Here is a 14,749-nt window from a genome sequence, read left to right as displayed (position 1 = left end):
CTTTGACATAAAAGAAAATTAAATATTGGCCCTGCGACGGACTGACAGCTTATGCAGGATGTACCCCAAATCTTGTGAGCTGTGATAGGCTAAATCCCCTGTGGAACCTTGTTTGCACGAAGGGTTAAGTGAATGGAATAATTGAGAAATTATTCAATCAGTTGACTGTATAGAAAGTGATTATTAGTTGCAGCCCCAATGATTTCAGCATTATTTCTTTTGATATGTATAAGATGTCTGTGGTAGAAAGGCAAAATATTGATCATGTACTAATGTCTCATAGGGCTTTTACAACAGAAGACTTCAAAGTGCCTGATAAGATGGTGGGATTCAGTAAGTAGCCTAACATTTGACCTGTAATCATCACTATTGACATTCTGCTCAGTTTTGGGGTCATAGCACTCGGCCTCAATCAAAATTGGGAAAAGCCTGAAAACTGTAATTTTTCTCTTCTTTCTTAAAGTCATTGGAAAAGGAGGCGAGCAGATCTCAAGAATTCAGCAGGAATCCGGTTGTAAGATCCAGATTGCGTCAGGTAAGCTCAAGCTGAACAAATTACATCCTTGAGTCATAGCACAAAAATTAGTGGCAGTGGGGCCTTTGCTAAATCTTAAAATGCTGTACAGATTATGTTGCGAAGCCTTAAAAGAACTTAAGCAGGTTCCTGAGCTGGGTGTGTTAATATGTGGGAGTATGTATACAAGCATATGCAACACACAAATATCATAAGTCCAGATCACTGCCTCATCCTGGCCCAAACCATGTCATATACAGTAGTGAAGAGGACTTTGGCTTTGTAGACCTTGCAGGTGCAGTGCTAGCATTTTTAGCTGTACATTGTTGTTACTGATCTGTGTGTATAAAGCGTTGGCCTGCAGATAAAATGAGTGCACTCACAAAATTACTGTTAGATTCAAGAAATGTGTGCCTCGATAAATTAGGATCTTACCGCTGTGTTAGTCACCCAGTCAAATTTCATACACATGTTTGCTATCTGCAATGCACACTTTTACATCCTTGATTTAAAAAAAAAGTTTATCTTGAGGTGGATCATGGAGAAAGGGGGGATGTTGTATTAAGCATGAATAATTTAAGTAGAAAAAATTGAAACATTAGCACACAAAGAGGAAGCCAGAAATTGCACGTTTTCCAAAGTGTTTCCTCAGTGGCAGTGGTTTAACCCTATAACACCAGGCGATCCCCGCTGAAGCACCCATTACCTGTCCCTACTAGCCATGAACAGCTGGTTAACGCCAAGCTTATCACCGCCGATGTGGCTGATCAAGGGAACTTTGAATTACCGTGAATATGTGACTGTTCGTCCTAACAGAAAAGGTCAAACGGTTTCTGAAAGCTGAGAAATTGCCGGACGTCCACAAACAGCAGCAGTTTTGAAGTACACTATGTCCCTGATGACACGTTTGGCATTACAAGGGTTAAAGGGGGCACAAGGCACTGGCATCTGTAACAGATGTGGTGCTGTTTTTGTTTTTTGTTTTTTTCCCCATTTTTGGAAGTGAAGATAGACAGGAAATGGGGGAAGACAGGCAGGCAAATCGACAGGACGGGACTTGAACCTGCAACGCGGCATATGCATGTGGTCACCTGCTCCACCACTGAGCCACTGACTTGACAGATGTTTGACATCAATGTTGATGCGGGGGAACAGATTGATTAATAAAGAAGGAAGCAGAGGACAAAGAACACCAGATCTGTAGGCCCAAGTTGAAAAATTAGTGGACACACATGAGTGGGATATTAATAAGAAAGAAGTGTATGTGATGACGCAGAGCAAGGATAAAAGCCTTTTAATGAGTGCAGTTTTATTATGCTAAGCATTGAAAACTAAGGTACATTTAATACTATATATGAAATATTTAAAGTGTCATCCTTTCAGTTAATATTTTGTGTTCTTTAAAGTCTATGAGCAAACTCGGTTTAAAGATGAAGTGTAATATTTTTACACTGATATTTAATGTTTTAAAGATAAGCCATCGTGTGTGTGTGTGTGTGCCTGTGCGCGTGGTTCTGAATTTGTTTACAGAATATGAGCAATTTAAGAAGACATTAAATCCTGTATTTTTTGTATAAAACATTTTCTCGCACTGTTTAAGATTTCAGATTTGACTGTAATGTTTGTGTCTGATTCAAGTTTGTATTAGCAATCTTATACAATGCTGCAGACCGTTAAGACTGTTAAGATTATAAGAACAATTGAATAAGAAATTATGTGGATGACCTGCAGGAAAGTCTGCTAAGGCTAACAAACCGGGTTAGGAAGCTGCATCCACAAACTATATATGTGCAACACACATGCCTGCTATTTAGTGCTAAGCAAAGGACCAGTAAAATTAGAATCACTCACAAAACTTGGAGCACAGACTTCTGGGATCGTTTGTTCTGCAATACAAGCTATATTATTTCCCAGATATTTCCATTAAAAACAAACGTGACAGAGGTCCATTTCTGTGACTCCAGTTTTTGAAGGTATGGCCTAGCAGACAGCTGCCTTTGACACTGCTAACTTTAGGCTTTAAAAAAAAATCTGGAAAAAAGGCTAAAAAGCTAATTTCCTTGATAAAGTTGGGCATTTTAAAATGTAAGTCTTCAGAGAGGCGCTTTTGGAACCATCCTTAAAGGAGCCTTTAGATTTTAGAGGAACTAGAGTTTGCATTGTCTGCATTTTCCAGCCCTAGAGGCCGCGGCTGGTGTCTGAAAACAAAATAGTAAAGATCAATTTGGTGCATCAGAAAAATTTTAGTACAGGATCATGAATAATTTAACTCAAACTGAACCTTTAAAGTGGACTGCACCACCTTCTGTATGCAAAAAAAAAAGCATTTTAGTGATGATTTTCTTTAATTTTCTGTTTTGCAGACAGTGGAGGCATGTTGGACAGACCCTGCACACTGACTGGCTGCCCAGAGAACATAGAGTAAGTCTCAGATTAACTTTGACAAATTAACTGAAACTTTACATGTCATTAGGAAAGTGTGCCCTTTTGTAATGCAGGGCATGAACTCCAGCCTCTTTTCAGTTGCGCTCTTGATCAGTCAATGAATCACCTGAGCACATCTTTCACATCTGAAAAAGAAAAATGTCATTCAGAAAGGTTTTGTGTAAGTTGTGGTGACAAATCATTTTCTTGATCTTTGCTCCACCCCCACCAGGCAGGCAAAGCGGCTTCTGAGTGAGATTGTTGAGCAGTGTAGGTATGGTCCAGGCTTCCACAATGAGATGGACGGCAACAGTTCCATTCAACAGATCCTGATCCCTGCAAATAAAGTTGGCCTAGTGATCGGCAAGGGAGGAGAGACCATTAAACAACTGCAGGTCAGGGAGTAGGCTATACTAACACATGTACTACAGTAAAAATTCACCATGTGATGACCTTATTTTCAAACTCTGGTGTTATGACATTTTGCTTACAGAATGTAAGACTATAAAGATTGTGCACATGCGGAAACACGTGGAGAGAACGGGTTTGTTTTGTTTTAATAAAGGTCTCTAGTCAAACTAGGGATGTTGGCGGTTTTAGGGGATGCATTTTAAACCCTGTTGCACAGGATTTATTTTCTTTGTGGAAGGTGATTTCAATGTTACCTGCTAGTCTGTTTGAATCACATGACTGCAACTGAGAATAGGTCTTGGAGCTGTAAGCAACTTTTATCTGAAGGATTACTTCAAAATGACACTAAAAACATACAGTCCTCCTCTGAGAAAGGGAAGCCTATTAAAGAACTGGCTCCACTTCTAAATGATCCAGTGACTAATAAACTGTACTACATGTTTAGGTTTATGTCTTTTTAGAGCATGTCAAACTAAAGTGGTTAAGTTGGAATGGATTTCTTTAGTTTTCAGGACAAACTCAGTTTTTGTGTTCCTTCATCCATTATTCAATAAAGAGTAACATGTTGACCAGTCCAGTAGAAACTGACCCAAATAAATCAGCTGCATTCTCTTTTAAGCACTTATAATTGGAATCGTAAGAATTAGATGTCTATTTAGAAACACATGTTTCAGTGCAACACACTCGTGCTATGTGTCCACAGTGTAACGAGCTGCCTGTATTATGGGGAAATGATGATTCAGCAGTGGTATTGTCTGGGCAGTCTGTTGGTAGTCCATAGGCATTATTAAAAATATGTGGTACAGCCGGTCTCTGGGCTACTCTAGCTTGTGCTGTTGGTTCATCAGCCAGCCACAGAGAAAAAGGAAGTTCTAACATGCAAAGAGCTGAAGTGAAACTGTGTTTAAAACATTGAAAAGTGCCCAATGCAGCCAGTGTCTGTATTTTTTTTTATTTTTTTTGTGTTGTATTATTCTTTTTTTTTTTTTTTTTTTCTCCCTCTTCCCCCACTCAACCTGGTGAACTCCTCTGTCGCTCCCCTTCCCTGTTGTGGCCCACTTTTCAACTAGTCCGCTTTCAACCAGTGCACAGTGTCATCCATGTCAAGCAACATGCAGTTAAGATTTTGAGGGCTGCATGGGAGCATGTTTGCAGTGGTTGAAAACCCCTCTGTGTAGGCAGATGCCTCTGCAAACAACATAAATTAAGCACCATCTACACTGGATTTGAAACGAAGGCTTTTTACATTTGAGTCAGTGCATTAGTCAGTTGGTCAGTTTGATACATTTCGTCAGAGTGTACACAGGTAGTCTGCATACTCTCCAGGTTGTTTTGGCCGCACTGATTTGTCTGCACTACACTACACGACCACCAACTGCATGAGTGCTTTGATCAAATTCTAAGCGTAGTAGAGTATAGAAAGTAGTAGTTCTTTATGGTGTCCACAGCTGCCCGTATGTGCATTTGAAAGGGAGAATAATCCTGGCCTTTGAAGGGTTATGCAGATTACCTGCAGGAATACCATGTGTAGGCTTTCTTTTCTGGTGAGCTTTTCCCATCAGTCCAACGTGTAGCTACCAGGAAAGATTCCTATTTTGCAAGAACATAGGAGGGTGAAGTAGTCATATCACTAACTGATTCACACTTTTTAGCATTTATGAATTTGATACATCTTAGTATCGATATATAACAAAATCTTGTCTCATAAAGGGGTTCAGTTTTCAACAGAGCTATAAACTATAAATAACAAAGTGCTGTGAAGGGTCCCACACCCTAACTTTCACCCCTTTGTAAAAGTGACCAGTATTACATGAGGAGATTTGGGGGGGGGGGCTTTCTTTGAGATGTGGTAGAATTTCCACCGTTTGTGTTGAGTGGTATTTTGGGCCCCAGGTAACTCTTTGGTGGTGGTTTTCCGCTTCTGTCTGATTGTCCCTCTGCAGGAGAGAACAGGAGTGCAGATGATAATGATTCAGGATGACCCCATGCCCACTGGAGCAGACAAGCCCCTGAGAATCACTGGGGATCCCCACAAAGTGCAGGTCGGTCTCAAAAGTGCTCAGTGTGTGCTGCTCTTTCCTGTTTACACTCAATTTTACACATTTTATGCCTTCAGTCTTCTACTCAAACATTTGAAAACATTTTTTGTTTTGTTTTTGAGTGCAGTTAAGCCTGCCTTGGCTTTGTTTCACATGTAGGATTCTTTTTTCAAAATTAATATGTAAAATTTCTTTTTAGCAAGCCCGTGAACTTGTGGTGAAGCTCATCCGGGACAAAGACCAAGGAGACTACAGATCTGGCAGGGGAGATTTTGGATCCAAAATGGGTGGAAGCAGTCTGGACGTAAGAGCCTTTTTAGCCTTTGTTCTCTGCTTTTCAGCTGCTTTTCAGCCAACTAAATGCCCTTTTATTTATTTTCCCAGCTGAAAGAAAATGTACGCTTTTCTTTTTCTCTTTTCTTTCTGTCATCAATGTATAGGTGGTTGTGCCTAGGTTTGCTGTTGGCATCATCATCGGCAGGAATGGAGAGATGATCAAGAAGATTCAGAATGATGCTGGAGTCAGGATCCAGTTCAAACAAGGTAAGAAGATTAAACAAGACCTCATTTTGGCTATTTTTATGTATATACATGGGAGTTGCTGGTGTATCGATATGTGACTGGTATTTTATTATGTGAACTTTCATTCAGTAAAACAAAATTAACAATGGTGACGGCAGTATGCCAGCAACACTCATGCTCTGGGAGATTAAATTGGTGTTTTTGTGTTGTATTGGCCATCATCTGTAGTTGATGTACTGACTATAGAGTAAGTGATTAAGCAGCCCAATAAAATCTGACATTAATGACACGTAATATGTATTGTGCTTGAAAACAGCGCACTCTCCTGAATGAGTGAACTTGAAAGTGCTTGAAATTACATTTTTGTATTTTATTTTGATTGCCATGTTTTTAAGTGCTTGTGACATCTCACATGTTGCTTTTTGTATTTTCAAAAGCTTTCAGAAATACAGATGGATCACTTAAAGCCTAATAATAAAGAATTATATATTTTGGTCCTAATCATCAGCCCACCTGCGTGTAAAAGATGAGAAAATATACTTGCAGTGTTATACTCTACAGTCAGGCACAGTAAAGATTCCCCTTCTGAATCAGCCCCACTGTTAAGTCATTCATCCAGAAGAACTTGTTAAACCTTGTTCATACTCTGTTGTGGGCACGGACGGCTGGAAACCCGATGACCAAGTGATTCCTGTTATGCTTGTTTAGTCCGCCGCCCTGAGTGCCTGCGTAGTTGGTGTATTGTAATGTAAATTTCCTGTCTACATGTCCATGCAGACATCTGCATGGACCTTTGTGCTTATCTTCTGACCGTTGGACCTGGGCGGGCACAGAAATCATGATCAAGGCTTTGGAAATTAGGGATATTTTATAAAAATCTTATTTTATTGACAGTAATCACTTTGAAGACCCTAGCTGAGTATAGCTACTCATAGAAATCAAAACATTGTAGCCACTTAAGTTTAGAAACTTATCACCAAGATTTTGCAGTATATAAAGGCAGAAGTCTACAAAAAAAAAATCTTCATGCAATTTAAGCTTCTGTAAAATTATTTTTTCTTCCCGTGAATTTTGTTGTTCAGATGATGGCATCAGTCCTGACCGTGTTGCTCAGGTGATGGGCCAGCCCGACCACTGTCATCATGCAGTCCACCTCATCAATGAACTCGTTCAGACGGCTCAGGTATGTGCTTTTGCTTAGTCAAGTTGAAAAGTTGGTTTTAAATACTGTTATTTGCTTTTTTTAAGTCAAAAGGTCCTTTGGAGTAGAAACATAAATGGTACCAAAAATAAATATCTACGTTCTTTTGTCTCTTTATGACTTTTCTCCTGTTCCCTCCTGACAGGAGCGAGATGGATTTGGTGGTGTAATGGGACGTCGAGGACGAGGCGACTGTAACATGGGAGGGCCTGGAGGTCTGCAAGAAGTGACATATGCAGTACCAGCTGATAAGTGTGGCCTGGTGATTGGCAAAGGTAAGGAAGATGTTTAGACAACTGTAGATACATTTGTTTTTTTTGTCCTGTATCGTTAAGACTTACTCATCTGTACAGAAGTGCAAGATGCTGTTTGTTTGTTTTTTTGTTTTTTGGGGGGGGGGTTTTCCATCCCAGCTCACATTGCATACTGTCACAACCTGATTAAAATGAACAAACTTAATAGGAGTGTATCCAGCTCACCAGATTGTTTCCATTTTAATAACTGCCATTTGGCGTTCTCCCTCTGAGAGAGACTGATGAGGAGAGGAGGGGGTGTGAGTGACCACCCTCCTATTCTCCCTCCACGGCTCATGTATACAGCACAAGTGGCATTCATTGGCTTCACTAAGGGCTTAATGACGGGGATAATGCGTGTAATGTGACATTAATTGTTAAAGGTGCATAATAACAGCCCTCAATCATGTGGAAGGCTGCCTGGCATCTAATGAGGGTCTTTCAGCCCAATAGAGTGCAGCGAGGGAATGAATAGGAGGAATTAGCTTATTGGCTATTCATGCCCACTCTATTGCCAGCTATTTAAAAGTCATTGACCATTGCATTGGAAGGAGCTCTGTGTGTGTGTGTGTGTGTGTGTGTGTGTGTGTGTGTGTGTGTGTGTGTGTTGTGTATGCTAGCATGCATGCTCCCGTAGTGTGTGTGTGTGTGTGTGCGTGCGTGTGCACGCAAGGATGGGCGGGTCAAAGGGGGCCTCTTTACCTAAGATAAAAACATGGCAATAGAAATGTCAAGTGGCTTTTGTGCATGTAGTGGGGCGAGGGAAACAAATAAACCTGGGCGTTGCGTCCCCCTCTCTGCACATTAGCATATGAAGTGGGCCAATATGGTGGAGATGGCGGTGGGTCTGGGTGCTGTCAGGCATCCCTTAAAGGATGCAGTGATTAATATCTTTACGATGCCATATGCAGCTCATTGGCCCCCTGTTCTGACCTCATACACGCTGCTACACCAAGCTTGACAAATCAAGCCACCCACCAGCCTGCTCAGACTTTATTACAGCCATGAATTTAGTGCAAAAAACATAATTATATAATTATAATTATACTCAAGTTCGGACTCACCTAAAACTTAAGGTGACTTGGTAGACTCTTACTAACTCTTACCAGATTAAGTGAAAATTTGCTTCCTTGAATTGATGATTGATAAATAAATATATTGAATCGTGATTTAATATGTGATTGTTTTGCAAATTTAAGCTGAGAAATCTGAGTAAATATTTTAAGGGGTGCCTGTAACTAGAGGTGTTTGTCAAGTCAGTGCAGGAAACTTTTCAGCTTTTTTTCTGTCCTACCAAAGAGAAAAAAAGAACTAGCCATAAAAGTACATCTGAAAGTTGATAAATTAATTTCTTGTTTATGTAATCATAGTGAAACTTTGGATAACAAATAGAATTTTAAATAACTGTAAAATGACCATACATTTTCAGGTCACATTGCAGGATTATATTTTTTTCTTTTTTCTTACCTGGAAAAGAATAATTGTTTTTGGAGATAAATGTTTTTTTTTTTTTTTTTTAATATTCAGAATGGGGCTAAAGGGGTTGTCTTTTGTTTCCTCTTCTCTGCCAGTGGGGAAGAGGTTGTCATCATTTAAAAAAAAAAAAAAAAAAAAAAAAAAAAATCCTCTGCTGCTTTTAGCCTAGGCCGGGGTGTCGGCCTCAGCCATCGTTGTATGTCATGTTATTTGTCTGTTTTATTAGCTGCCTTAGTCAACAAGCCAGATGGTGCATTGGTGTTTTCCCATAGCATGAAGCAATACCCATTCTTATTCCTTTAAAGGTGGAAAACCGTAACTTGCAATTTAAGTATACATCTTTGTTTTTTAAAAAAATCATATTTGCGCTTTTATTTCAGCTATAATACTCCATTGAAGTTTCACATAAAACTGACTACAACAGCATTAGAAACTTCATGTTACCCATTCTGCTAATATTACTTTCCCTTGATGCTGTTGGAGATTTTATTTTCCCCACCAGCAGCTAACCCAGTCCCTTGGCTTTGCCCTGAATGCTGTCACCAGTTGCACTTTTGTATCCCCCTCCTTTTCTCCAGCTCGCTAAACCAGTCTCATTAATAAGGCCTGTATTATCTGTCCTCACTACAGCCCAGTCCATGAAATGAATAGTCAGGGTCTTCATTGCTCTCTGCTGTCTGACTAGAAGAGCTCATAATGGCTTCATTAAGGCAGAAGTTTCATTTGGTTGACAATGAGTTAATGGCCCATGTGCAGTCTTTTGGCAGTAAGGAATAAGGCTACCGGAGGAGGAGAGGTTTTTGATGAGCGCTTTCATTCGGGGGTCAGCCAGGGTCATCAGAGTGTCAGCCACAAGTGAACAAATATGTAATTGATGTTGGGACAGCCCCGGTGTCCCCCCGGGAAGCCGCCTCATAGACACCCCACCCCCTCCTCCGCCTCTCATCACAGAGGACAACACCGAGTCAAGAATGAAAGGGGAAAAAGAGACAAACGATATCCCAGAAGGAGGATACGCTTCAATTTTGGCCCCTTTCTCCTGCCAGCTACGTTTCACTTCTCCCTGCTGGTGTAATTGCTCTCCCCACACGTCGGGAAGCTGGCATCTGATGCAGAGGAGGGGCTGGTGTGCAGGAGATGTCTTCCTTTGTTTCCTGATTTGCATGGATGTTACAAGAGAATGGTAGATAAGTGGTAAGACACATGCCAGATTTTTCATAAGGTAGCACTCATATTTAGTAAGAAGAGAAGTTTGGCTCAGTGCTTCCTGCATGTCCTATGGAGTGGATGAAGCAAAGCACTGAGTTGATGTCAAACCTCAGAAAGACTGTTGATGTGAACCATATCTCACAAATTTGATAATCTCATACTGAATGATACAAGATTTGAATGTATGTGAGACAAAAATGTTTATTTCTGCAATTAAGATTAAGAATCTCTTTCAAAAGTGGCCTGTTCAAGAGAGCAGCAAACACAGTTGGAACCATAAATGCAAACAAGAGGGAGGCTGCCATATATGGCGGTTTTTACATATTCAAGCAGACAGATAATGGGGGACTAGCCCAAGGAGAGATTAATATATGAAACCCAACTGTTTAGAAAGGTTGTGGACACAGATTTTCATTTAGCAGCAGCAGTATGGATTGGTAGTAAAACCTAAAGTGAATTGTTGTCCAACTCAAAGACCAGATCAACATCTTAAAAGTAAAAAGTTCCTAAAATTGTTCCCTTGTCTGGAGGAACAGGAGCTGCTTTAGCGGCTCCTGTATTCACAAAGGGTTGCTACAGTGGATGCTTGATTTTTACACTGGAAGCCGTGACGCAGCCCTCCCAGGGGTTTGAGCTGCCTCCCGGTCTTGAATTGGTGCTCTTTCGCATGTTGGGCAAATGCATTAACCACTACGCTAAAAAGATGAGAAATTTAAGGCTAATTGGGAGCATGGTTTTTGATGAAACACTGATCAGTACTGTTACCCTAGCAGTTCATAACTTGGAGACCCAGCTCAACCCACAAGGAAGAAAAAATGTCTGGGGAGGAACAGGATGTTTGGCGAGCCTGCCGTTATGACAGAAGTGCTAAATACACCAATTGCTATTCCAAAAACTTAGATTGGCTGCATACAAAAACAAATTTTTATGATTTAATAATTTCACACCATCCTTTTTCAGGTGGAGAAACCATCAAGAACATCAAAGAGCAGTCTCGTGCTCACGTGGAGCTGCAGAGAAACCCACCGCCCAACACCGACCCCAATGTGCGCATCTTTTCCATCCGAGGCACCCCTCAACAGTTGGAAAAGGCCCGCCAGCTGATCAATGAGAGAATTGGGGTAGGTGGTCTAGCTCCAGCCCCCACGGTACACCCCTCCCCAAAATGCTATTGTCTGGTCTGATATTCATGAGCGCATATGTCAAAGCAGGGAGCTTCTGGGGTGAGCTAGGCTGCTGTGGTCCTGGTGGCCAGCAGGATGTCACCAGAGGTTAAACATGAAGAATCCATCAAATGGACTTAATGGAGTGCATCAGCGCTCGGCCCTGCCCTCTGACCTTGCCTGTTGGCTCCTTTTAAACACAAGTGTGGTCTCTCACTCACCTCCCCTTCTTTTTTTTATCTTGTCCAGGGCCCAGGAATTGGGGGGAACAGCACCTTCGGTATGAATCCCTACAACCAAGGACCAACCACTCCTCCCCAACAGTAAGGATCATGTTTTTTTTTTTCTTTCGTGTTTCCTCCTCCCATCACATTTTAATATATTCCTGTATAAATATATGTCTTCAGTAGAAACAGATTAAAGTTTCTTAGACTTTTAATTGAATTTTCCTGTTTGAAGTGGCCCTCAGACGTTCATGACTGGAGGATGGGGGACAACTTTTCAGATATGGCAACCTCAAGGCCAACAGGATAACAGTAAGTAAATACACCGAGAACTAACCTGGTTTATCTGGACAAACACTGTTGCCCATGTTGAAACAGGTGTGGTTAGTGCTTGAAACAAGAGACCAAAATATATTTTCACTTTTAAGTGAGATTTATTACCTATGAATTTGAAAATGGCAACTGAAAACTTAGCAGTAGAGCATGACTGGCTGTGTTCTCAGAGTCTTTGGCAGCCTGCAATGAGGCTGTCAGATTCCCTGCGGCTGACCACGTGTTTCCTGTATGAACAGATTTTACATTTGCTGTCAATGGAAATCATTAGGAAGCAGAATTGCAGACGGGAAAGCAGAAAAATAAAACCCAGTCTCTGTAACTCTGTTATCTCCGTCTGGTTTCAGGTCACAATGGCTCCCAGACGGGCCAGATGGACTGGGAGCAGTATTACAAAAAGTTAGGCAAGTGTCACTCAGGAACAAAAGAACATTTATCTTTGAGCTCTTTATTTTTTTCTGTCGTTTCTATATTGAAGTTGGATCTCAATTGTGCATGTTAATCTTCGTTTGTTTTCACAAGGCTGATTTTAAAAGGATTTAATCTGAAAATTCAGTGAAGTAGAAAAAAAAATTCTGTTTGCTTATAGGTCAGCAAACCCAGGCCCAGAGTACTGTTCCTGAATACAACAAAGGTTGGGGTAAGTAGTTTTATTGTGTTGTTTTTAGGAGTGCAACACAAATGGATTAAAGGACATATTTGATTCCTGGTCTCCTGTTTCTTCTTCACTATTTATTTTTTCCTCCCCCTCCTCCTCAGGCCAGACGGCTAGTCCCGGATCTCAGCAGACCTCTAATTCTGACTACAGCACCTGGGTTGACTTCTACAGACAGCCGATGGCCTTCTTCAGCCAGGGTGCTCAGACGCAAGCCCCAGGTCTTCAGGTGAGGGTGAACTTGAATGTATTGTAACTTATTTGAGAGTACCGGTGATGGAGGATCTCACCCCACCCCCCCACCCCGTAAATATTGTAATTTTGTTTCTGAGCATTTTTTGGAGGAAGTTGTGGTGCTGCTGATTTGTAAAGCATTTTTCTTGTTTTGTTTTAATGCAACACATTTTAACCTGGCCTTATTGACTACAGATGCAACAGCAATTGACAGTGGTGATATTTATGAACGTGTGAGGCATTAAGTTTAGCCAGGGTCAACTGGGTCAAAAATTCACTTTTTTATTTCTATTTTTTTTTTTTTTACTTATATTTACTGATCCAGTTTCTTCAGTCTTTTAATTTAATTTATTTATTTATTTATTTTTGAGATTTGATTTGAGTGTGTGATCTATCAGTTCTATTAATTCAGCCTAAATGGGAGTAAATTGCTTATTTGTTTTAATCAACATTTTCAGTTAAAAAGTTACCTTACAGGCTGCTGCACCAAACTCTGATTGCATTGATGCAGCATTTTTAGCCTGATGTTGGTAGTTGTCTCTCTTTTAATGGAACTGTCTAACAAAAAGACAAAAAAAAACCAAACAACCTTTTAAAAATAAATGTCAATATTCTAAATGTTGTGATGCTGTTTTTACTTTACAGGATCATTAGAGAAGACGCCCAGGTTAAAGACTTGAATCACTGAGGATGAAAACAACCCTTCTTTTTTTTTTTTAAACAGGGTGGGGGGGGTCTAGATTTCCAGCGCCTTGAAAACTTTTTTTTTTTTTTTTTTTTTTTTTCTTAGTGAGAAACACTAGCTGTAGAGTGACTTATATAATAAAGTAATATTTCTAAAATCAGGAACATTTATTTGTTACTAAATGCTTATGTACACTGTTATTTTGGATATACAGTATATGGGATCCCTATTTTTTTTTTTTTTTGGACTTGAGAGAGAGCTGTTTTCATTTGTTCTATATTTTCCTGTCTTTACTCGGATTTGCGCCAAAATGAACCCCAGAGTTGTAACATTTCAAAAGGCAATATGATCTATTTTTTCTAGTTCTGTCGAAATGAAACCATGATTATGTGCTTAGCAGTCTTGAATACCATGTTTTGGGCTTTTTTTTTTTTTTTTTTTTTTTTTGTCACATGTCATAAAATGTTTAAAACGTGTTTAAAAATGTTTTTTCCTTTTACATAATTCAATAAAATGAAACTGTGATGTTTTGTTACAGGAAATGTAATTTTTGTTTTTTTTTTTGTGTGTTACAAGGTTTAAAGTGGATTCATGTCAGCCAGTGGCAATAGTTCTAATTTAATTCCTGTTGTGCATTGTATGCTGTTTCATTGTCATTTTATTGTACTCTGGTTTAAAGAAAAGGTGCAATATCTTATTTCACTTTTGAAACAAAGATGGGTTCTCTAATATTTTGACAGACTTTTTAACTTGTAGTTTTAAGATGATTTTTTTTTTTCCAAATGCAAATGTCATGGATAATTTATTACACTGATCTGATATGAGAGGATTTAGGGGGATGTTGCAAATAGCTTTTTTGACTTTGCTACCTTGTACAACTATGTGTATATATATATATGCTCATATATTTGACTGTTAATTTAAACATCTGTTTCATATCTATAGATATATAAATACTTTTTGTTTTTTCCTGTGATCAGAGTTGCAGGAAAATTGTCCCTCTTTTTCTGTTCTGTTTTCACACTGAAAATGTTCAGATTGTAAATGTGCGATTTGAAATTTGATGTTGCATCTTGTTATGAAGCAAAACAAGACGTGGTGGATTTTTTTTTTTTTTTTTTTTTTTTTTTTGGTGTATGTTCTGTACCTGAACTATTCAAGACTGCTAAGCCTCTGTAATTCGTACCTGTGTAATAATAATTAATGTATTTTTATGTTTTAAGTATTATGATCAAAAACTGTCTTATTTGGTACCTCCCAGTTCACCGGCGCCCCTCTGAACCCTCGCTGTGGACTCAGCAGGGCGTTGGACTCAGTCCAATGCTAATACCTTTTTAATTTTTTTTTTAATTTTAATTTTCTTGTG

At 39.6% G+C, this 14,749-nt stretch overlaps 1 protein-coding gene across 1 annotated transcript in view; it reads left to right on the top strand.

Annotated features, from left to right (window-relative positions):
• Window positions 1-14,505, top strand: part of fubp3 (far upstream element (FUSE) binding protein 3) — a 28,845-nt gene extending 14,340 nt beyond the window's left edge. The window contains exons 4-19 of the mRNA XM_030742501.1: window positions 284-333; window positions 464-535; window positions 2,878-2,935; window positions 3,171-3,333; window positions 5,293-5,391; window positions 5,588-5,692; window positions 5,829-5,931; window positions 6,993-7,093; window positions 7,257-7,386; window positions 11,050-11,210; window positions 11,502-11,575; window positions 11,712-11,788; window positions 12,157-12,213; window positions 12,399-12,449; window positions 12,569-12,693; window positions 13,344-14,505. Coding sequence (XP_030598361.1) covers window positions 284-333; window positions 464-535; window positions 2,878-2,935; window positions 3,171-3,333; window positions 5,293-5,391; window positions 5,588-5,692; window positions 5,829-5,931; window positions 6,993-7,093; window positions 7,257-7,386; window positions 11,050-11,210; window positions 11,502-11,575; window positions 11,712-11,788; window positions 12,157-12,213; window positions 12,399-12,449; window positions 12,569-12,693; window positions 13,344-13,352 — 1,435 coding nt within the window. The 3' untranslated portion in view covers window positions 13,353-14,505. The remainder of the gene's footprint in view (window positions 1-283; window positions 334-463; window positions 536-2,877; window positions 2,936-3,170; window positions 3,334-5,292; window positions 5,392-5,587; window positions 5,693-5,828; window positions 5,932-6,992; window positions 7,094-7,256; window positions 7,387-11,049; window positions 11,211-11,501; window positions 11,576-11,711; window positions 11,789-12,156; window positions 12,214-12,398; window positions 12,450-12,568; window positions 12,694-13,343) is intronic.
• The last annotated feature ends 244 nt before the right edge of the window (window positions 14,506-14,749 follow it).

This window comes from Archocentrus centrarchus, chromosome 12, assembly GCF_007364275.1.
Source record: "Archocentrus centrarchus isolate MPI-CPG fArcCen1 chromosome 12, fArcCen1, whole genome shotgun sequence".
Classification (NCBI taxonomy): domain Eukaryota; kingdom Metazoa; phylum Chordata; class Actinopteri; order Cichliformes; family Cichlidae; genus Archocentrus; species Archocentrus centrarchus.
Note: the sequence above shows the minus strand (reverse complement) of the source record. Positions and strands in the feature narration are given on the sequence as shown.